Raw genomic sequence first — 22,524 nt, forward strand, 5'->3', positions numbered from 1 at the left:
AGTCTCCAGAGAAGGAGAAAAATGTACAGAGAGAGGAAATCTCAACAGGTTGCTGAACGAGACAGGCTGTGGTGCACACTCCCAGGTCAGTGTTTTGTGAGGGAAGGATGCTGAGCTGTCCCGGATAAGGAGAATAAGGCTGGAAAGGTCAAGCTCAGGTATACTGAGAGTCTGCTTTGAAGCCTTGAGTCCTTTCAAGTGGTGGAGGAGAAGAAAGGACAGAGTTAAAGGAGAGTTAGCTAAAAACAAAACAAATAAAAAAAAAGCAGCAGGGAAGACGACATTTGGAGAGGCTGTTGGCGAGAGACCAAGGACAGAGCAAGAGGAAAGGTGGAGAATTCAAGAGGGAACTTTCTTAACATTTGCTTGGAGCTCACCAAGTGGGAGGAGAAACAACCTAATTAGTAGTTTCTGTACAGGAGCACTGCTAGACTATATAAGCTGTTGGAGCATTTTCTTTTTCCCCACCCTGCTTTTCTTCTGTCCTAGGCAGCGAAGTGACAGCCAGCCCTGAACTCATCAGAGAGGTAAGAGAACTCTTGTTTGATCCTTTCCATGCAGAGCAATAAACATGCATGCTGTTACTGACTTACCCAGATCTATCTTCTCCCCCCAAAACACCTACAAAACAGCATCTCAATTGAGTCCTCCCGAGCGAGAGCAGCTAAGGCTCAAGAGGAGCACAGAGGTTAGGGGATGTCACAAGAATTACAGTTATTGAGACTTTTCCAGCAGGGCGAGGATTTATTAGTACTGCTTAGCCCCATTTACTGAATCTTTGAGAAAAAAGGACAAAAAAAACCACTGCCAAAAACAAACTACTCCAACATAAAAGCAATTGGAACTCTTTAACATCTCCTGTTACTGCCTTTCTATTCTGCAAAATGAAAAATGCCCAGATAGTAAAAATATACAGTTAATGTGATTGTGTCTCTGGATTTCTCTGTCCCTGAGAGACAGATCTTTGAAAAGTGAATTGTGAATAGGCTTAATGAATATTTGAATCCGATGGATAAGTTTTCTTTTGAACTAATGCTTTGAAATGTATCTTCTATGGGAAAACCTGAACTTTTTTTTTCCACTGAGGGTCAAGTGCATTGTAATCCTTCTGGTCTGGGGAGTGTCCTTGTGTGTGCGTATGTTCCTATATGTACCCAGTTTTACTAAACCCCCAGTAACACTGCCCACGCTGTTCTGGAAACAGAGTTGCTGAGAATCTGGCCCTTTCCTCCTATTGTACTTGGATGCAGGAATTCCTCTAAAAACATGCTGCACACTGAGCTGCCTGCCCAACAATTCAGAGAATGCAAGGTACAATGACTATAATTGTGCAGTAGCAGTTTCTTGGACACGGTAATTTAAATCCTCTTGACTTACAGGGTAAAGGGAATTGTGTCAGGGAGAAAGGAAAATTCCAGAAAGAAGAGAAAGATAACTTGTCTGCATTTTCAGAGATAAAAGTCCAACACTCAGCAATACAGGCACCAGCTTGGAGATAACTATTGCCTGGGAATATTAAAACAATTAGCCAAATAAAAGCCTCTGCTACTTCCTCAGCTGCACGCACGGCACCATTCATACCGTGCATAACACACAGCGAATGTGTGAACGGGCTTATTTCCATTTCAGCACATGAATCAAAAAAAGTATTTGCAGGCCAGATGTCGCAGGAGCGCGGCACCAGCATGGAGTCCGCTGTGCTGCAGCTTTAACGAGGCATTACTGAGATGCCGTAGGTATGGCATGACATGGAAGAAGTGTACGCAAGCGGAAGAGAAATTGATTTAGGGAGACATGAAGTTGCATAACATCAATGCTTGCTACAGGACATTTATTAACTCTGAAAAGATGATAAAAGAAACAATAGATTAGCTCTGTGACCCTGCGATGATTTCATTTCCATGCAAGAGAAACATCGTTTGCTTAGGGGTTTTTTTCCTGTTCTCATGGGTTCCATTTCATAGATGAATCAAAAGTATTTAGATCATAGAATCACTGAATGTGCTAGGAAGTACCTTAAAGACTGTCTCATTCCAACTCCCCTGCCACAGGCAGGGACACCTCCCACCAGCCCAGGTTGCTCCTGACCTTGAACTCTTCCAGGAAAGGGCTTTCACATCTTCTCTGGGCAACCTGTGACAGGGTCTCACTATCCTCATAGAAAATAATTTCTTCCTAATATCTAACCTAAAACTATCCTCTTTCATTTTGAAACCATTACCCCTCATCCTATCCCTACACTCCCTGGTAAAGAGTCCCTCCCCATCTTTCCTGTAGCCTCCTTAAGTACTCAGAGGCTGCTATAATGTCTCCAAGGAGCCTTCTCCAGGCTGAACAACTCTCTCAGACTCCTCATAGGGAAGGTGCTCCAGCCCCCTGGTCATCTTTATGGCCCTCCAGCATCGGGAGCCCACATTGGCTTTCCTACCAGATGCACTCCTGGAAAACCTCTCAATGAGATCAGGCAGTGCACTTCAAGCTCTGTGTGTCTGGGAGCTGGGCTTACACAGTCTTTAGTTAAGAATGCTAGATGAAAAATAAAAACAAACAACTCTTTCCTAGACTAATAGACATAAGGAAAAAAAACAAAATTAATTCTCTACCCACTCCCATTGCAGAAGCCAAACAGTCTGTTCCGGTAGGATAGTGCTTTCATAATTACTTCCATTTTCCTCCTTAGTCCACTAACAAAAAAAGCCCATTTTGATTGAAAACTGCATGTTAATGTAACTTCAACAGCAGGTCTTCAGCAGACTTGCTGTAGACTGGCCTTCATGAAATTTCCACCAGAACATGCACACTTTAGCTTGAATTAAAATTCAGACATCACTGTCTTAACATTCTCAGAACATCTCTATGTCTTCTTTCCTTTCCTAAAATGGCTACTGTCACCTACTCCCTAAAACAAGCAGATCATTAATGTGAGCTTATATGACAGCTATTGCTTCTTACAATGCCAAAAATCATTAAAGTTTCCCAAATAATTCTCTGCTGGTGCCCATTTCCAAGTGGTTCTCTGCTCCTTTATACTTTCTTTGGACAATTAAGTAGAAATAGAGCAAGTACTCCATGCTCAGAGTCCCTGGACAGGTACGACACCCCTCACACAGCACCTGGAATGTGATTTGGGGTGCCAGTGAACCCAATGGGGCTGGATCTAGGTCTTTATGGTGTCATGAAGACCCCATCAGAAATCAAGAGTGCTCTTAGCCCACCCATTACACACCAGGGTGCTCTGCAGGTGATCGGGATGGTTTGTAACTATTTCCTTCTCCTCTAGCATATATATAAACTGATAGGAAAGATCAACTGAAGTTCATGTGATTCCTCTCTCTCAAGACACACCACTTGATGAACACTGACATAACGAACATGAGTTTGGCCACTGGCCAGAAGGGGTCCGTGACCACCCCCCAAACATTCCGATGCTGCATATTTTGGAAGAACAGGTATGCAAAGTATTGATGCAGCCTTCACTGGGGATGAAGTTCCAGCCAGGTACTTAAGTGCCTTCCTGTGGCAAAGTCAAAGTTTTGATGAATTTGGGCTTCTAATTGGACCAATTTTCTTCTCCACCATGCAAAAGGGCCAGACAGGGGATGCACAGCATCACTCTGCAAATGCAAATGCAACAGCTCTTGACCTTAAGGATTAGCCACAGGGAAAGCATAAGCTGCATAAAGAGGAAGATTCTTTAAATTGAAAATGCAAATGCACTTTCACAGAATGAAGAACATTTATCTTGGCTGGAAATTTTGATTTAACTGAAAGTACACCCAATTCACTTATTCTATTATTTCAGAATAAAATATGAGAAAAGTGAAGGTTAATGAATCAAGGTAATGAATTATAACTGAGTCAGAAGAAAAACCTTCCAGCAGTGAGACACCATCCTGACACCAAGACACCATCTCATCCTTTTCTTTTCTTCCTCCTCTAGTTAAGCTCCTTGTCCTTGTCCCCAACACAAAAGCAAATTCTACACTCATAGAATCACAGAATGGTTTGGTTTGGAAGGGACTTTAAAGATCATCTCATTAGGGACACCTCCCACTAGACCAGGTTGCTCAAAGCTCCGTCTGACCTGGCCTTGAACACTTCCAACAGAGTGGGTAGCCACAACTTCTCTGGGCAAAACTCCTCTACTTACTGCTCCTCTCTTCAGCCTCTTTCACGTGGAACATATCCTTGCACTTGCTTCCAGGAGGCAGAAAATGTCTATTTATTATTTGTGTAAATATTTACTGCTTCCTGAAATGTCACTATCAGCCTTCCAATAACCTACAGTGAGAAACTGTCCAGGTTGGACATTAACCAGTCATTGTCCAACACGAACTCAGAGCTTCTGAACAACGTGTTTGCAACTGAACATGTAATGCCCAGGTGTGAGACTGCTTAAGCATCTATATTTCTCAAGTATGACTTCTCTTTGCCAGCCACCAAGAAGGCTTCTTCACAAAAAAAACCCAAGTCAAACATTCAAAGGACATTCAAAACCCATTTGGACATGTTCCTCTGTGATCTACCCTAGGTAATCCTGCTCTAACAGGAGTGTTTGGACTTGATGATCTTCAGAGGTCACTTCCAATCCCTACTATTTTGTCATTCTGTGAGGCTGCAAGTGAGTAAGGGGCTAACCCCAATAATTACATGTTTGTATCATCTTATTTATTAACTCACAACCTAAATTCTCAATTTCTTGCAGACGCCGTTACTCACCAGTGAGACCTGAACTAGTTCTGGTTCTGTACTCACTCAACAACGTACCTGGTCTTATGTTTTCTTTGTCTTGACAACTACGAAAAATTAGTCCTGCTCTTCAGGAAACTGAGTGCACTCCAGGAAAAGGTTTGGCTGTTTTGTAATTTGCTGACTTAATATTGAGAATTGGCCCTTAAACAAATAACGAATTGCCTATACGACATAGTGTTTACAACCCAGTGTTTACAGCTGGGTTTAAGTCTCTGATCCACGTGCCTGAATGAAGCTGTCTGGAGCTGTATGAGTTGCCAAAGGGTATTCCAGCACCTCCTAATCCAAAGGGCACGTCTCCCATAGGAGATATCCACTGCCTGGATATTCCAAACACCTAATTTAGGCCTAAACATCTCTGACTGGCCTATAAAGCTCCCCTACCTTATTTAAATCTTGATATAGTGCCTGCTACATTTAGTAAGAGTCTTTTCATTCATCCCTAAGGGTTTCTTCCTACAGGTCCCAATATGTGGTCACCTATCTTGCTTTATATTGAAGAGTAAAGGCCAGTGCAGGCCACTTAATGCCCTCCTGAGCAGCTGGCAGAGAGAAGAAGGCAAAATGACTAAGGCAGAATGGCAAGCAAGCACTGCAAATTCAGCCTGCAATCTCTTAAATCAGAGCTGGCTACTTCTAAAAGTACAATTAAATAGAGAAAAAAAAAATGTATGCATGCACATGAGTAATGGAGTAAGGCACCATGAAAAACTCTCAGGCTAAGCCCATGTTCATAAGAAAGGCTGAAGTGATCCCAGTAGGTGACAGTATAGAGATCTATAAACCTAAATTTAGGTGCCTATTATTGATAGCTGATGGATAAATTCAAACTGGAAACGTTGGTTAAGCAGCAGCTTCATCGAAGCAGCTTCCTAGATTGTGGTTCAACTCCTGCCAACTTTTGTGTTCAGCTTTTATCAAGTTGAACCCTGAGGTAAACTTAACTTCCATGAAACCAGTGCCTTTTAATGCTGTCTTGCTCTTCCTGAAGTCGTCCTTTAAATCAAGAGCTGTTTAATTTCTAGAAAACATGGTGTAGCTGAGCAGGGTGTTAAAAGCAGATGAAACACTGCTCTGACACAAGGCTCAGTGGTTCCTTTTGGTTTTCATGACTACATCAAAATCTGGATGTAGGGTGCCAAAAGCACATGAACAGAAAATGTGATCATGGAGACATGAGAATCAGGTGTTCAGAGCAAGGATTCTCTTCTTTCTGGCTCCAGAATAAAACGTGGTGAACAATAGTACGTAGTAGAGAGAAAAGAGAGGATCCAGTAAGAGGCATTGCAATGAACCGTCTTTTTTTTTCCCTTGAATTTTACCAAAGGTTCAGAACATCAACATGGAAAACACTGTTGATGTCAAGATAGAAACCAAGGGGGAAAGAAAGCCAAAAAGGCAGAATCCACTAAACAAAGCTGGGAAGAGGGTCTGCAGAGCTGTTGGGTACATCACTGGAGACATGAAGGAATTTGGAGCCTGGCTAAAAGGTAAAGCTACTTCATCATGACTAATTGGGGGATTTCAAAGAAGAATTACACCGAAAGAGTAATAACTATCTTCTCAGTAACAGGATACAAGTTGGAGTTACTCAGAATCTCTCTCTGCCCTGATTTACTCCCATACTGTAGGGGGAAAAAAATCAGCTTTGTGCAGAGATCCACACACTGCTTAAATCTTGAGCATGACTGAGATGACATTTACCTCCCAACATGCCATGTACAAAGTGCATTTAGTCCCACAGAACACAGCCTGGGATGGTTGTTCTGTGCTCTGCCATTATTCATAATGCTCCCTGTCCTTTCAGCTGAGCAGTTTCTGTCAAGCCTAAATGCCACCATGAAGTTAAATTACATAGAGGTGAGTGGGTTCGGTCCTCACAATAAATCAGCAGTGGGATATACACACGATTTGCCATCTGAGGCACAGACACCATAAATTAGCTGGTTCATATGAAACCAGTCCCAGGTACTTTATAACAGGGGACTCTGGCAACTGCACTGTTCATCTCAGCTTTCTAGCTGTAAGACTGCAGTACAGACCATAATAAATCCCAGTCAGGTTTTACAGGCTTGTTGATTCATTGCTTCGGTTGTGCTGCCAAGTTCCACTGCCAAAACTCTTCCTGAGTTTCAATAAAGCCATCCCAAATTGGTATCATATGCCTGTTTCGGGGTTAGGAGATTTTTTTATTATTGTTTAATTTGATCTCTTCCAGATAAACCTCTCATGATCCAGTTTATTGACTGGGTGCTGCGTGGGATATCCCAGGTGATGTTTGTCAACAATCCCCTCAGTGGGCTTATCGTGGTTGCTGGCTTCTTGGTGCAGAACCCGTGGTGGACACTCACAGGCTGTCTGGGAACAGTTGTCTCAACCTTAACAGCACTTATGTTGGGTCAGGAGAGGTAAGTCCATCCTCATCCCCTTCAAAACCAAACTATCACTCCAGTGCTGACTTACATTTTAAAAATTTACATGGATGAAAAAGATCTATCTAGCCTTCAGTAGCTATGGATCTGGTCTGGTAGGACCATATAGATCTTCCCATCAGCTGCATCTAGTGGATGCAACGTAGCTGCTGAAGGGGTGGTTGCCAAGAGGACACGGGACCTTCAAGCACGTGAAACTGAAGGTCGGTGCATGAGGCTTTGCAGGTCCATCATCACACACAGACACAACTGCACGAGGAGGGAGGGGGTGATGTGAGCAAAGCACCCTCAGGGGAGGAGACTTTAAGACAGATGTTTCCTTCACACAGATCAGCCATAGCAGCAGGCCTGTACAGCTATAACGGGGTCTTGGTGGGATTGCTCATGGCCGTCTTCTCTGCTAAGGGAGACTACCACTGGTGGCTTCTACTGCCGGTAGCACTGGTGTCCATGACCTGGTAAGTTGGATGTCTCCTCTGCATCTTACCCCAGCCCCAGTGTCCCCACACTGCAACAGAGCTGTTGTATTTTTATGCACTATGCAGACCCAAATGGAAAAGAAACACAACTGGCACATGTGTACTACTAAATCTGAATCATAATTTGCACTTTTAAACTTGAGTGTAATGTGGAAACAAATGAAATATCCTCGTAAGCACAAATAAACCCATTGGGGAAAAGGAAAATCGATGGCTGATTATGTGCAACTCAGTGCCCTAAATGTTAGCCATATTGCTTTGATGAGTCAATTCATTTGTGTTTCAAGAGGAACGGCATTTTCACCATTCCCTACCACCATCAACCACAAGTGTTTCATCTATTTAAGCCACCACATAAAAATGTCATGAAAATTTACTTCTCCAGGCTGTTCATTGGTCCCAAGACATGATGACTGATGCTAATGAAAACAAACAACTGATAATATTTTATTCTTATATATGACACCATTATCTGCTAGGTAGTTGAACAGCAAAACAGCTGGTCTTTGCCCCCAAAATTGGTGATTGCTAAACTACACGTATCAGCTATCTGCCCGGAGTTCATGTGGTGTAATACTCACTTTAATAAGCATACCTTTGATACCAGCCTTTACTCCTAATGACCCTGATCTGTAAGCCTGAACAAGGACACGCAGCCTTCTTCACAGTTCTCAGTCCCAACGTGCATGTCCTAAATTCAATCCACTTCAAGTACTAAAAGAAAAAAGTAAACATTGAGACTGGGAAGTAACTGCATTAAATCACTGGATCCTCCACATGAATGGAGGATCTTGGCTCCTTCATGGTCACCAGTTTCATCGCATATATTGCATAACATGGCAGGAATATGTATGTTACTAACTGCCCTGGGAGGGGTGGGGAATATACCAAGTGACTCTAGCATATCTCTGATTTTATCAGAAAGACTGAAGAAATTAAAAAGCTTTTTTTTTAAAAAAAAAAAAAACAGAGTGAATTTCCTGCAGGTTTTTTTTTTGTTGGTGTGGGTGTTTTACCCTAGCTAACAAGCTCGTAGTGAGACCATTTTGTTCTTCTTTCAGCCCGGTTTTCACCAGTGCCTTAGGCTCAGTCTTCTGTAAGTGGGACCTCCCTGTATTCACCTTGCCTTTCAACTTGGCCTTGACCCTCTATCTGGCTGCATCAGGACCTCATAACCTCTTCTTCCCTACAAGTGTCATTCAGTCTGCAACAGCAACACCAAACATCACCTGGACAGATGCTGAGCTGCCAATGGTAGGATGTCCTGAAGATAACAACCTTCTCAATTTACAAAGAAAACCCTATAGAATTGTATTATCTTCCTTTCTGTTGCTGCGTTATGGCCTGGCAGTACAAAATTGCATTTATAAGAAATGTAAAGGTTTAGTCTAGGAATTGACATTTTTGATAGCTTGAAAATAAGACTCTTTTCAGTATCTGGCATTTTTCATTTACAGCTGGATCTGAATTATAACCTTCAAAGAGCCCCTAGAATCCAATTACCCATTACTGTGTGAATAACTGACCAGCACCCCACAGATAAGGTTGTGCTGAGAGAACCATGTTAACTCATAGGTTTCTTTGTAGAGAGAGCTGTGTTTTTAGAATTGCATCTTTCTAATTAGAAATAAGCAAGCAGATATGACTATGGAAGGATAGCTACAAACTTGGGTGCAGGCATATGTTTGCATATTTTTAGTTAATATTCAAGTGAGACCTTTAAAAGAAAAAATAAAATTTGTTCTCTTGTATAGCATAGTAAATAACACAGATACCGCACTATAAGCTATTCCCTAAGGCTCAGTGGGCTTTTGAGGGGAGTGACTAAGAGAAGTTAGTTGACACTAAATAGCAATCCATATAAGTGACATTTCTCAAAGAATGTTTAGCATGGCACATAAATTTATGGGGACCATAAACGGGCTGTTCTAAGAGGACGCACACAAAATTTTGAGGAAAAATGTTTCAAAACTATCCCTACGCCACAACCAAGTTGGGGTCTGTCCCACCAACTCTCCTAGTGAATCCCAAGGGAGTTTCAGGTGTGTAAGTAGAACAGGGATATAGCCTTACCTAAGTAAAACCTTGTAGTTCTGGCCCAGCCATTATTGGCCATTTTATCCCCAGATCTGCCCACCCAGACACAAACATCTTCTCAAAAGCATCACCTACCTCATCGTTTCCATTTCCCAGATTCACTGCCACGTTCCAGCATGTAAAAACAAGCAAGTTGGCAGCACATGTAAAGATGATGAGCAAACCCTTCCAATTACTTCCACAAAAGGCATTTACCTTTGATATTAGAGCAAAAACCTGGCAGAGTTGCTTAGGGCTAGGAAACGTGGTGTGACTCATTTTCATCAAAGGGGAAACCCTGTGGAAATGCCCTGCTGTCTCTTGAGAAGTGCCCAAACTTTCCACTTGGAGTCCAGAAAGAGAGACTGGCCCTAGTACAAATCTGGCCAAGAAAAATGTTGGGGTTTGTTGGGTTTTTTTACTAAAAAAAAAAAAAACAGAGAGAGAAAGAGAAAGAGAAAGAGAAAGAGAAAGAGAAAGAGAAAGAGAAAGAGAAAGAGAAAGAGAAAGAGAAAGAGAAAGAGAAAGAGAAAGAGAAAGAGAAAGAGAAAGAGAGAAAGAGAGAAAGAGAGAAAGAGAGAGAGAGAGAAAGAGAGAGAGAGAAAAAGGAAAAGGAAAATAAAAAGGAAAAGAAAAAGAAAAAGAAAAAGGAAAAGAAAAAGAAAAAGGAAAAGGAAAAGGAAAAGGAAAAGGAAAAGAAAAAGGAAAAGAAAAAGAAAAAGAAAAAGAAAAAGAAAAAGAAAAAGAAAAAGAAAAAGAAAAAGAAAAAGAAAAAGAAAAAAAGAAAAAGAAAAAAAAGAAAAATAAAAAGAAAAAGAAAAAAAGAAATTACAAATCTACTAAAAAGTTGTCTTTCTCTTTTCTAATTCATGCAGCTCCTGCAATCCATTCCTGTTGGAGTAGGTCAGGTTTATGGCTGTGATAACCCCTGGACCGGGGGAATTTTCCTGATTGCTTTATTTATCTCTTCTCCACTCATTTGTCTGCACGCAGCCATTGGATCAGCAGTGGGGATGCTGGCAGGTAAGGCTTTGATTTGTGTCCCAGATTGATATAAAAGCAAGGAGAATAAAAGAGGAACTGCAACATCTAGAGCATTTACGGTCACAAATGTTACTCCCATTAGAGAATAACTGCCTGAAAAAAAATACATATATACACTTCTCGTTTAAGAATTCTTCTGATCAACATCCCCATTCTCTCACCTCATTTTATGGTGGTGGAAATCTTCAGAAGCATGAAGCATATATTTGCCCGAAATGAATTTTTATCATGAAATACTTCATTTCTGGCTACATTCTGATGGATTTAGGAGCAGCTTAATAAAAGTCATAACCACCCCTCTGAATGTGCAGGCCTTGGGGATGCACTGAAGGTTTACATCTATGCTTGTTCACTCATACACCTTCTTCTGAAATCGCATGGCTGAATTGAGCTCAGCAGCACCAGGGAAATTCTGTTGGGATTGCATTCAGTTGAAGAGGTTTTAGTCTTTGACCATAGCATCACGACTACAAACAGGAACTCTGTGTACATACAGTGGGCTAGAGCCCTTAAAAAGCTGGATTCATCCCATTTCTCAGCTTCTTTTTCCCTCTTTGGGCCAAGGAATGACACCTCTTTGACTTATTTTCCAGCACTTAGCTTAGCCACGCCTTTTAGCAAAATCTACTCCGGCTTGTGGGGCTACAACAGCTCCCTCTCGTGCGTCGCGATCGGAGGCATGTTCTACGCTTTCACCTGGCAGACACATCTGCTGGCAGTCGCCTGTGGTACGTACCCCATGGCTTTTTCTCCACCACCACGTTTCCTTGGGACATGAAACAAGATGCATTCACACTGAACTTTGAGCAAAACAGAGCTCAGGATCAGTCTGTAGGCAGTACAGTTTCCTCAGTCTATTGAAATAGATACTAAAGGCATGAGCCAGATGACATGGAATGATTGAGGAATTATTTATAAGGCAATTCCATATGAAATTTCAATATCACCATGAGCTGGGAGCGAAACTATTGCTCATTCAGCACTCGTATGAGAAAAATTCAGCTTTGTATCTCATTGACCCACCTTCTAACCTTAGAGGCAGGAGAGATGGGGGTGGAAAGGTTATCTTCCTATTTAACCCCATCCATCAAGCCCCATACTTTCCACGTCAGTGCATTTTTCAAAAGCCTTTGTTTCCAGAGCCACATTTTTCACCACTCTAGGTAGATTTTGGGGGTTTTTTCTGTTGTTTTGCCTCTCCCATGAGCTCCAAGTTGGAGGGGACACAGTGTAAAGGAAAGAGCATTAAGAGGGGGCTGCCCAGGCACAGTCATAAACATCGGATGAGGTACCCAAGGCAGTGTGAGGGATGTCTGACCTTGCTGGCCTCCTCCATAAGCAACTGAACTCACCAGGAACCACTTTTCTTTCTCATAGCTCTCTTCAGTGCCTACGTGGGAGCAGCAGTGACTAACATGTTGTCTGTGGTAAGAAGCACATCAGCAAAAGTCTTTTTTTTCCCTGAAGACAAGTTTCCACACTTTGCATTTTCCCACCTTGTGAGGCAGAACAATTCAGCCAAAGGCAGAACTGGTCTAGGAGAGGGAACACAGCCTGCCCAGGCGGTTGGTGTGGTTGCTGCTGAAACAAGCCACTTGCAATCATCATCACTTCTCATCCTCAGAGGCTGCATGAGCTTCCACAGCTCAGCCCTCAACAGTTCTGAGATAATACAGAAAACGAGGATGACCTTTTGAGCAGGGCCTGTTGTGACAGGACAAGAGATAATGGTTTTCTTACTAAAAGAGGGGAGACATTAGATATAAGGAAGAATTTTTTTACAGTGAGGGTGGCGAAACTCTGACACAGGTTGCCCAGAGAGGTGGTGGAGGCTCCATCCCTGGAGACATCCCACGTCAGGCTGAACGGGGCTTTGAGCAACCTGGTCTAGTGGAAGATGTCCCTGCTCACTGCAGCGGGGCTCACTAGACAACTTCTAGAGGTCCTTTCCAGGCCAAAAGACTCTATGATTCTATGAATTATATGTCTATGCTTCATGCTTGAAAGAGTTGAGAAAAGAGCCCTCTCTACAAGAAACCTCAAATTTGGTTCAGCTGCTTTTCCCAAGGGCCAAAAAGCAGTTAGTACAACAGCCCAGGGAAAAGCTGAATGCCCCCGGTTTCCACTCCTGTTTCATCTCCACCCAAGACCACTGCAGATGCACAGAGAGAAGGCCACCTTCTCACCAGAGCTGCAGGTTAATGCACAGTGTCAAGATTTCATGGAGAAATCCTGCCTCCTCAGGGAGAGGCTCCTTCCTGAGGAAGCTTGTACCAAGCTGCCTGGCCCTGGGTTTTGTTCAAGGGCTAGGGGATCAAATGAAAGAAAAGCATGTAATAAACAGGTGGTTTGTATTCTTCTTTGCAGTTTGGGGTGCCATCGGGAACCTGGTCTTTTTGCTTGTCTGCACTGACCTTCCTGCTAATAACTACAAATAATTCTGCCATCTACAAGCTGCCACTCTCCAAAGTCACCTACCCGGAGGCGAACCGGGCTTATTATCTCAAGATGAAGAAACACCAGAGGTCTTGCTGTGAGGTATAAAGACCCAAGAAGAGAGACACTTTGCAGATTTTACAGCAAGTATGAAAAGTATTTCCTCCTCAAAAAAAAAAAAAAAAAAAGTGATTTGTGTGTTACAAAGTCAAAAGACCAAAAAAATCACCACCTTCTGAGTGGAAAGACTTTCCCCACAACATTCATTTGTTCTATTCTGATTAGACAGGACTGTGCTGTGCTGGAAGGACCTTTCCCAAGACCAATCTCTAATGATTTAACAGCACATACACCTGAAAAGACATTTGAATTTTAAGCAGTGGGGAAATGACTTAGAAGCTGTTAAAAGAAAAATGTTTGTGAAATCAAAATCAGCAATTGGATGTGAAGCAATAAGGGCCAGAGCATCTCTCAGCATCTGATGGGACTCCCAATTAATGGCTAAAACAAATTTATGGCGCCAGTAGGATACATCTTAGAGAGCCTCATAGTAGCACAGAAGTGGAATAAAGAGTACCTTTTGCTAAGTAGAAAACAGATGGTGACGAATTCTACCTGGAGGACCTCTCAAGCCTCAAGGAGGTAGATGTGCATTAGCAATCATCACACACAAGATGGACACAGGTAAATTGCAGGCAGTGTTGCTAACAATTGCAAGACTTGTGGTAAGAATTACAGTAACTGCAAGGAGGATGTGTGTATCAGCTCAGCTTTTGGATGTTTTAGTTTGCACTAAGCTCTAACATTTCATGAAAGAAAAATATTTCAGGCCTACCAAGTCACAGAGAAAAGTCTGTAAACCCAAGGCCAAGAAAGGAAAAGCCAGTGAAAAGAATATTTTTCTACAAAAAATCAGTAAGTTTCACAATTCTATGTTAATCTCACAATTTTTCTTAATACTAGAACTTGGTCATGGGTTAGCAAAGGAGGGGACAGCAGCAAAGTCACTGCTGTACTTTTCCTACGCAATAAAATGATTCTGTTTGGTCTGTGCACAAGTAGAACTGATTTGAGCTGATCTCGACCTCTCTCCCTACCCTGTCCCCCTCAGGCCAACAAATATCATAGAATGGCCTAGGCTGGAAGGGACCTTAGAGATCAATTTAATCCAGCCGCCTGTCGACTAGATCAGGCAACACATGGTGACAAAACAGCAATTGAACCCATGACCTCGGCATTGTTGGCACCATGCTCAACCAACTGAGCTAACCGGCCCCCTTGTATCAACCAGCAAAAAAACTGTACTGTCCCATCCTGCTGCTGAAGTGGCTGCTCTGCCATTTCTCTCTGCCCTGCAATGGGAAGGGGATGGTTGGGGGACAAGTGGACGTAGCAGAACTCTGCAGAAGACCAGCCTTGTGCCACCTCTGCACAGGCTCCCGGGGTCTGCAGGTTGGGAAGGAGGAAGCTGACCTTGCACCCAACAGTGCTGGTCATCTCAGTGAGTGTGAACTCAGCCCCCTCATCGAGATACTTCACCTCATGATGAAGCTAACATCTTCACCACAAATACTCCACAGGCTCAGATCCTTCAGTTGGCACTAGCCGACATGCAATAATGTCATAGAATGGTTTGGGTTGGAAGGGTCCTTTAAAGTTCATCTAGTCCAAACCCCTTAGGTGAGCAGAGACGTCTTTAACTGGATCATGTTGTTGCTCCTGAGAAAATATATCAAAACCTGTTCCTCTTGTAGCATAAGAAATAAAACTTAGCCTGTGTATAGTGCTACTGATGATTTTTGAGGTTGGGGGGGGGGGAATAAAAAAGCAACATGTCTATTTACAAACATCAAAAAAGATCCAAGTGAAAAATATCTGGGATGAACTGCTGGCAGTATTTGCTGGTGAAGTGTTAGGTTTTCAGATGTTTGACAGTATTTCTGTATGACTGACACTCCAGAGATCACTTGTTAAAACGCACTATTTCCTGTGCTTTATTTGGTAAATATCTATATAATATTGCATTGAGCTGATTTTTAAAACAAATATTCATATTTTTTTGAGTTTGGTATAAGTTGTCCTCTATTTATTGCCACTAAGCTCTTCCAGAGACAGGTTATCTCTTAAACAAGTTGTCTGGGGGATGTTGGAAAATGATGAAAACACTGTACGGGGGATATTTAGGAAACTTCTAGCTTCTGCTCTTTGTACTTATGGCATTTTGCTGCATCAATAACTTATTAAACATGCAAGGGCAAAGTCTGCTTCTGTACAGGAGGCAGGATCAGCTGAAGGCAGAGTGCTGTGCCTGCAGAGCTACAGGCAGAGCTGGAAACCTCCTGGAGACAAGATGAGGACTCGTTCCCAGGGGAGATGCTGGACAGGCCCACAGATTGGGGCTAGATGAGCTACACACTTTATGACCAGTCTAAAATCAGTAGATTTCTTCCGACTGGTGCTATTTCAGGTTGCTGTTGCTGAGCAACAGGGACATCTTGGCAGTACCGTAAGAAAACCATATGCATCGAACAGAAAAACAAGATGAAGGCTGTGTCTCAGCTATTAGAAAGATCTTGCATGTCATTCAGAATTAATTTGGCACTTTACACTATCCAGAGAATTCATTCTCCCCATCACCCCATGCAAAATAACAGTAATTTGGTAATTTGACATGTATATCATTCAGAATAATCATATCATGCTTTTTCCCATTATCTTTCCTAACATAGTCTTTGCTAACAGAACTAATTTATCTTATTATTGAAACTGTTCTCTTTTTTTTTCTTTACATCAAATAAATGCTGTTCAAGCCACACTTTTTTCAAGCACTGTTCTTGCATTCCTGTTTCTGGCACACAGGTGATTTCAGACTGATAAGAAACATTTGTGCTGGGCAGAAGTTTCGGGGTGCTTTCCTGGACTATCTTCCTCCCAGTGCCAGTATAACATAGCAAACAATATATCATTGTGTTTAACATTTCTAATAAATAGATAAATTATTATTAATAACAGAAAAATTCACAACACCAAACCACTAAAAAACACTTCCCCTTCCCCAGCAAACCAGTACCTGGGCAAGTGGTTTCCAAGGTAATTAGTTTCCCAGGCATAGAAATGGGAAGTGTTTAAACAGGAGTTGGAAGCTTTAATATTTCGTAGATCTGGACCAGAAGATTTGGGCTTATGCCTCCAAAGGCCACATCCACGCTGGGAAATGTAAAAGATGAAGTGCTGGCACACAGACATCCATCCTGCTCAACTGAGCATACACACTCTGGTACAATCATAGAATTGCTTAGGTTAGAAAAAACCTTTAAGATTGAGTCCAGCCGTTAACCCAGCGCTGCCAAGCCCACCACTAAACCATATCCCTAAGCACCACGTCTACACTTTCTTTTAAATAGTAAAGTTGTCCTTGGTACAGACCACAGGAGACAGCAGCCATTGAAAGCGGAGTAGAAAGAACAAATATAAAGAAGGAGAGGGAACAACGAGTAACTTTGCAAGCTGGCGGTTCTGGGCATCACCCAGAGGTATCGCTGAAGAAGCGACACCAGCAAAAACCAGAAAAAAGGAAGGCTGAAAGGGCAAACATGTGACAGAGGAGCCCGTGTTGCTTCACGTGCTTCACGGCAAGAGTCTCGGAGACTGGGGCAATGAGACCCAGTCTGTGGCCAGGTGAAATCCTGCCCACAAAACCAGTCTGACAAACCACCCCAGGGAGCGACACCGCTACAAAACTGGCCCTAAGCGTGGAGCGTGTTCAGAGGGATTCCTTACAGCAAATTCAAACGCTAGAGAGGACCAAAAAAATCAGCTGGGTGATCAAACAGCAGCACCCGTGTGGGAGAAGATGGCTCTGCTGCACTGGTGACATCAGAGCAATCGCTTCCACCTTCAGGCACAGTGAGGTCAATGAGATTTTATTCTTTTTCTTTTTGAGTAAAATAAAACTACATGTGCACATGACCGCAAAATTGGGAGTTCAAGCACAAACACTTTCTAGGAAAAAAAAAATAAATCCGTGTTTTCTCTTCTTTTGCCTCCTGCGAAAATAATGATGGGAACCATGGGCTTGTAAAACTGACAAACTACAAATCCTCTCGCTTTAGATTAAAAGTACTTGGATGGGTCATCAGTTTAAGCAAATACAGCTGAGATCAGTGGGAGGTTAAGGATCACACTTGCTAATTAGTGTGATTAAAGAAATAATACTAGGAAAAGCGTGCCCCTGGCATGGCACACTGGGAACGAAAAGAAGGCATTTTTTCAAGTGGAATTTTCCAGCAGACAGTCCTGATGCCATAAAGCATCAATAAAACACATTATGGTGTATGTTTTTGGTGTGGGGAGGATGTGATTCTCCACAAGAAAGTCAGCCCTGCGCTGCTGCACAAAGGATCTACTACAGGTGAAGGCACTACTCACAGCACTGCTCTGCACCGTCTAAGCTCCTGTACCACATAGACACACCAAAGCGTAGGACAACCCAGCAGTGGATGGTCTCCTAACAATTTTTTTAATCATTCCAAAACAAATTAAATGAAGGGAATTAAGGGTTACATTGCTATTTTTGAACTTTCTTTTCTATTATTTCTAATAACCTTGTGCCGCCTTTCCTTTACACATTTGCTGTTTATGAGACACAGAAAGAGTAGGCTCTTTAAAAAGATAATAAAACTTGAAAACGACTTCTAAGAAACAAATAGGGAAGTTATAAACTGATGTGAGTAGAAGTAATCATCCTGGTCCCAACAAGGAAATTCACTTTCATGCACAGGGTCAATCATATGTGCAGGGCAAGACAATTATACGTCTAGAAATAAGAACAGGGAAGAGCAGATACATCCCTAGATTTCAGAAAAATAAATGGTTCGGCACACCAGTGAGCTAGAAATTTGACAGCCTGTCTATCACTAAGGATCTGTGCAGAAAGCTCTAGGGTTTATACTGAAAAAAAAATTAAAATTAGGATGGCAACGAGACTTTGTACTGACCAGCCTGCACAAGAATCCAACATGCATGGCTCTGACTACACACGTACTGGGAAAACCCTCCACAGTTTTCTTTCTCATCTTAGATGTGACACTTGGGGACGAGGTTCAGTGGTGGACCTAGCAGGCTGCTTTCCTCTACTCACATGACAGAGAACACCTGCAGCAAGTGGCAGCATCTGACAGCAAACACAGGATCCTGCTGCTTGAACTGTCGTGGCTTTTCTCCCAGCCAGAGGAAGATAGAGCCCTTTCCCACACTCACGCACTCCCTGCATACAAAGCAGCAGTTTCCACCAGAATAAGAAGAAAAAACCCTCGACACACCTCTCCAGTTCACTTCAGTGTAATGCAACAGATCACTTTTACCCATATCTAAACGGTGTACGTGACTGAACCCTACCTATGCACAGAATATCTCCAAAATACAAACTCTCACTCCCTGGAGAGAGAAATTCCACTTAACAAAGTGCTGTGTGGTGGTGGCTTAGCAACAAGATGCACCTCTGTGTGCAACCTCTCTGTGAGCAGCTAGCAAGCCTGAACCTGCAATAAACCTGAGTTTTAACCAAGAGACAAGGAACGTGGCAATAATTTGGAAGTAGCATAAGTAAAAAAAAAAAAAAAATCCCCTAATGGGGTATAGAATTCCTGTTCTTCTTCCCAAGAGCTGCCTACTCTTCTTTGTCCATTGCACCATGGATGGCTCGTTGAGCCTTCCCTCACTTTTCCCTTTCCCCATTCCTGGTTTGCTCACAGTGTGCTGATGGTGATGGACATGTTCACCAACCTCTGTGGGGAAGCAGACTAGCTTCTCCAGCACTAGCAGATACTTAAATCCATTCATCTTTGAATATCCTTTGCCACAACATCCTCCAGCTGCTACCAGAGCTTGTTCTGGGGCTCCCTATACCCACAGTCCTGCCACAGCAGTGACCATCCATAGGCATCCATGAGCAGGACCTGGACTGGAGGTCGCTTGAACCCTGCTGCCGTCAGCAGCTTGTTGGAAAGTACATACCGTTCATTCCTCTCCTGAAAGACCTAAAAGCACAGTATTTCATCTCTGTGGGGTGGAGAATGAGAAAAGACGTGTGACCTGGCAAGAGAGTCCACACAGCACTAGAGACTCGCTCCATCCAGATACACAAGCAGCACTCCCAGAGGGCCAGGAGAGCAACAAAACCATTATAGAGGCATTTAGTCAAGGTTTCATGTCAGCAGATTGCATACCACTTATCATCTTTTATTGAGTAACCTGGTCTAGCTGAGAGATATCCCTGCCCATGGCAGGGAGGTTGGATCAGACAATCTCTAAGATCCCTTCCAACCTAAGACATTCTATAATTCTATGATCCAGACGATAGAGAAGACCGTTCAACTGGACCGCTTAACTGGAAAAGACCAAAAAATGAATTCAGGGAAGAGAGGATCCATGCAGCAGTGCAGCAGACAGACCAGCCCATCCCAAACATGGTGGAGATTTTATATAAGGAAGCACGAGATTACACTGAGCCAGAACACGAGTGATACAGCTTTGGAATGAAGTTGCCACATTATAATTCTTTATTTTACCAAGCCAAAGCCAGAAGTTGATACAAAGCAGAGAGAGAGGAACTAAATGAGTTTCAAAGGAGCAAATGCCCACTAACATACTCAATAGCATCCTGGCTTGTACCAATAATAGTGTGGCCAGTGGGAGCAAGGCAGGGACCATGCCCCTGGACTTGGCACTGGTGAGGCCAGACCTCAAACCCTGTGTTTAGTTTTGGGCCCCTCACTAAAGGGGATGCTAAAGCAGGTCCAGAGAAGGGCAACAAAGCTGGTGAAGGGTCTGGAGAACAAGTGTGATGAGGAGTGGCTGAGGGACCTGGGGTTGTTCAGCCTGGAGAAGAGGAGGATGAGGGGAGACCTTCTCGCTCTCTACAGTTACCTGAAAGGAGGGTGTAGTGAGGTGAGGGTTCGTCTCTTCTCACAAGTAACAAGCAATAGAATGAGAGGAAATGGGTTCAAGTTGTGCCAGGGGAGGTTTAGATGGGATATTAAGAAAAAATTCCTTACTAAAAGAGTGGTGAGGCACTGGCACAGGCTGCCCAGGGAAGTGGTGGAGTCACCATCCCTGGAGGTGTTCAAAACATGTATAGATGTGGCATTTGGGGACATGGTTTAGTGGTCATGGGAATGTTGACAGTTGGACTTTATGATCTCAAAGGCCTTCTCCAAGCTTAGTCATTCTATGCTGTGAACTGAAATTCATCTTGGAGATTAAGAGCAGATTAGTGAGAACAGAGTAGAAGATAAGATCCAACCTTATCCATGAGATGTCTGCAGATGTGCTGAAAGAAAACAGAGGGGTATCACAAATGTAAGAAATGGGCTCAGGTAGGTTGAGACATCTAGACTTTCTCCACTCAATGCCAAAAGCTTTTTTCTTTAGTAGAAAAATATTTATTGTTTTATATTTTGCCTGCGATGAAAATTCTGGAAGAAAGTGTTTCCCCTGACTGATACGTCCTGGAAGCTGAAGTTGTCTCTCATCCTCAGCACAAGCAAAGGACAGGAACAGCAAGTGCCAAAAAATGAAGTACACAAGAGGGATGCAATCTGCACAGCTCCAGTCTAAACTCTGCTGGGATCTTGTGGAATAGTCCTTTGCAGCAAATTAAACCACCCATCAGCTCCTTTCCAGTGTAGCTGAAAAATCACAGCTGCAAACATGTCACTGACTCCCAGGGTGGCAATTCTGCAAACAAGCAGGAATCCACAAGACTCACATAGACCAGCCGGGCAAAACCAGTGCTGCTCTTCCCTCGAGAGCACAGAGCAGGCCAAGGACTTCTGAAGCCCACAATAGCTGAGGAGGAACGTCAGCAAGAATGCCTTGCAGGAAAGGCACATTTCCCTCCCAACAATCCTTCTCCCAGAGCAGGCTGCTAGCCTGCATGCCACAGATTTACGTAATAAAGCTAAGGAGGCAACCAAGGACCCATTTGCAACGTGACCGATAATCACTCCAGCAAGTCTGCACGTTGATTTGGTCCATTGTCCTTTCAAAAAATGATGGCTATTTGTAAGGCCTGCAGAAACCTGTGCTTTGAGATGAAGCTGGGAGCAAGCAATGAAAGAAATGCACCCAAACAGCTCTGTCTTCAGACACATGGAGTTGCTCATGTGCTCCTCAAACACTCAGAGCCAGATATCTTCTGATCATGGGAGAAGTAATCACACACCGGTGCTGGAGAAGGCAGCAGCATACAGATATGTCACAAAGCTACCCAGGAGTTAAGTTCTTCTGCGAACCCATCCAAAAGCATTCAAAGGATAACAAGGATAACTGAGACTCGTTTATACACTCGGAGATAGAGGGCCAAAGCCCTGATTATTCAAAATAATCAAGTCTGACAGGCAAATGAGCGATTGCACCTCAGAGGATGCACATGCCCATTCTTCCTTCCCTTGTTAAATCATGGGCCGGTCTTTTAACAGTACGATTATTTGTAACATTTTAATGCCTCTTGCCTACAAGAACTTGGCTCGGTTGCATCAACATGGGCTACACCAAAATCTGTCTGCATAGTAACGCTGGCATAGGTTGCCCAGAGAGGCCCTAGATGTCCCACCTCTGCAAACATTGAAGGTCAGGCTGCAGAGGGTTCTGAACAACGTGATCTAGTTGAAGATCTCCCTGCTTAGTGGAGGAGGGTTGGACTGGATGACCTTTAAAGGTCCCTTCCTCAAACTATTCTACGATTCTATGACAAGGTCACGCGCAGTCCACTCCTTGAAAGGCTACTTGTGGATGGGTTTAGTTACCTACTCCCTAACAGAAGAGGAGATCTCCTTTCCCCTCTTACCACTGGAAACTACAACATGGGGAATACAGGGTCACATATTTTTTACTCTTTAGGTACTTAAGGACATGCAGCAGCAACGCACAGTGGTTTTCAAACACACCAAGATAAGCTCTCATGCAACCCAATGGATTGTGGAACCCTCAGGAGGAGTTTGCCTTCAGGGACTGCAGAGCCTCTTTAGTTAACTTAGCTAAGGTGTCTGAGGACGTCAGGTGAGAAGCAAAGATTTGTGAGAAACCGGCCTGCCCCGCGTGCCAAGCAGTGCCATTAACTGCTTGCTCCATTCATCACGCCCACTCCCAACCAGCCCATTCTCTTCCTCACTTGCTTTACCTGACTCCCAGCTTTAGGGTACCGATATTTTATTAACCCTGCAGCATGACCAAATTTCATCTTTCTGATGCCCTGGCTCCAGCCCACTCTGCTTTAAGGCAATCTCTTTGCAAAAAGAGGAGCA

General features: G+C 43.2%; 1 protein-coding gene across 1 annotated transcript in view; it reads left to right on the forward strand.

Moving 5' to 3' along the window:
* Positions 1–13,366, forward strand: part of SLC14A2 (solute carrier family 14 (urea transporter), member 2) — a 35,763-nt gene extending 22,397 nt beyond the window's left edge. The window contains exons 10-17 of the mRNA XM_009876856.1: positions 6,080–6,242; positions 6,971–7,160; positions 7,514–7,642; positions 8,725–8,917; positions 10,615–10,762; positions 11,377–11,511; positions 12,161–12,210; positions 13,151–13,366. Of these exons, the coding sequence (XP_009875158.1) occupies positions 6,080–6,242; positions 6,971–7,160; positions 7,514–7,642; positions 8,725–8,917; positions 10,615–10,762; positions 11,377–11,511; positions 12,161–12,210; positions 13,151–13,327 (1,185 nt within the window). The 3' untranslated portion in view covers positions 13,328–13,366. The remainder of the gene's footprint in view (positions 1–6,079; positions 6,243–6,970; positions 7,161–7,513; positions 7,643–8,724; positions 8,918–10,614; positions 10,763–11,376; positions 11,512–12,160; positions 12,211–13,150) is intronic.
* The last annotated feature ends 9,158 nt before the right edge of the window (positions 13,367–22,524 follow it).

The sequence above is a fragment of the Apaloderma vittatum genome, unplaced genomic scaffold, assembly GCF_000703405.1.
Source record: "Apaloderma vittatum isolate BGI_N311 unplaced genomic scaffold, ASM70340v1 scaffold14959, whole genome shotgun sequence".
Taxonomy (NCBI): Eukaryota; Metazoa; Chordata; class Aves; order Trogoniformes; family Trogonidae; genus Apaloderma; species Apaloderma vittatum.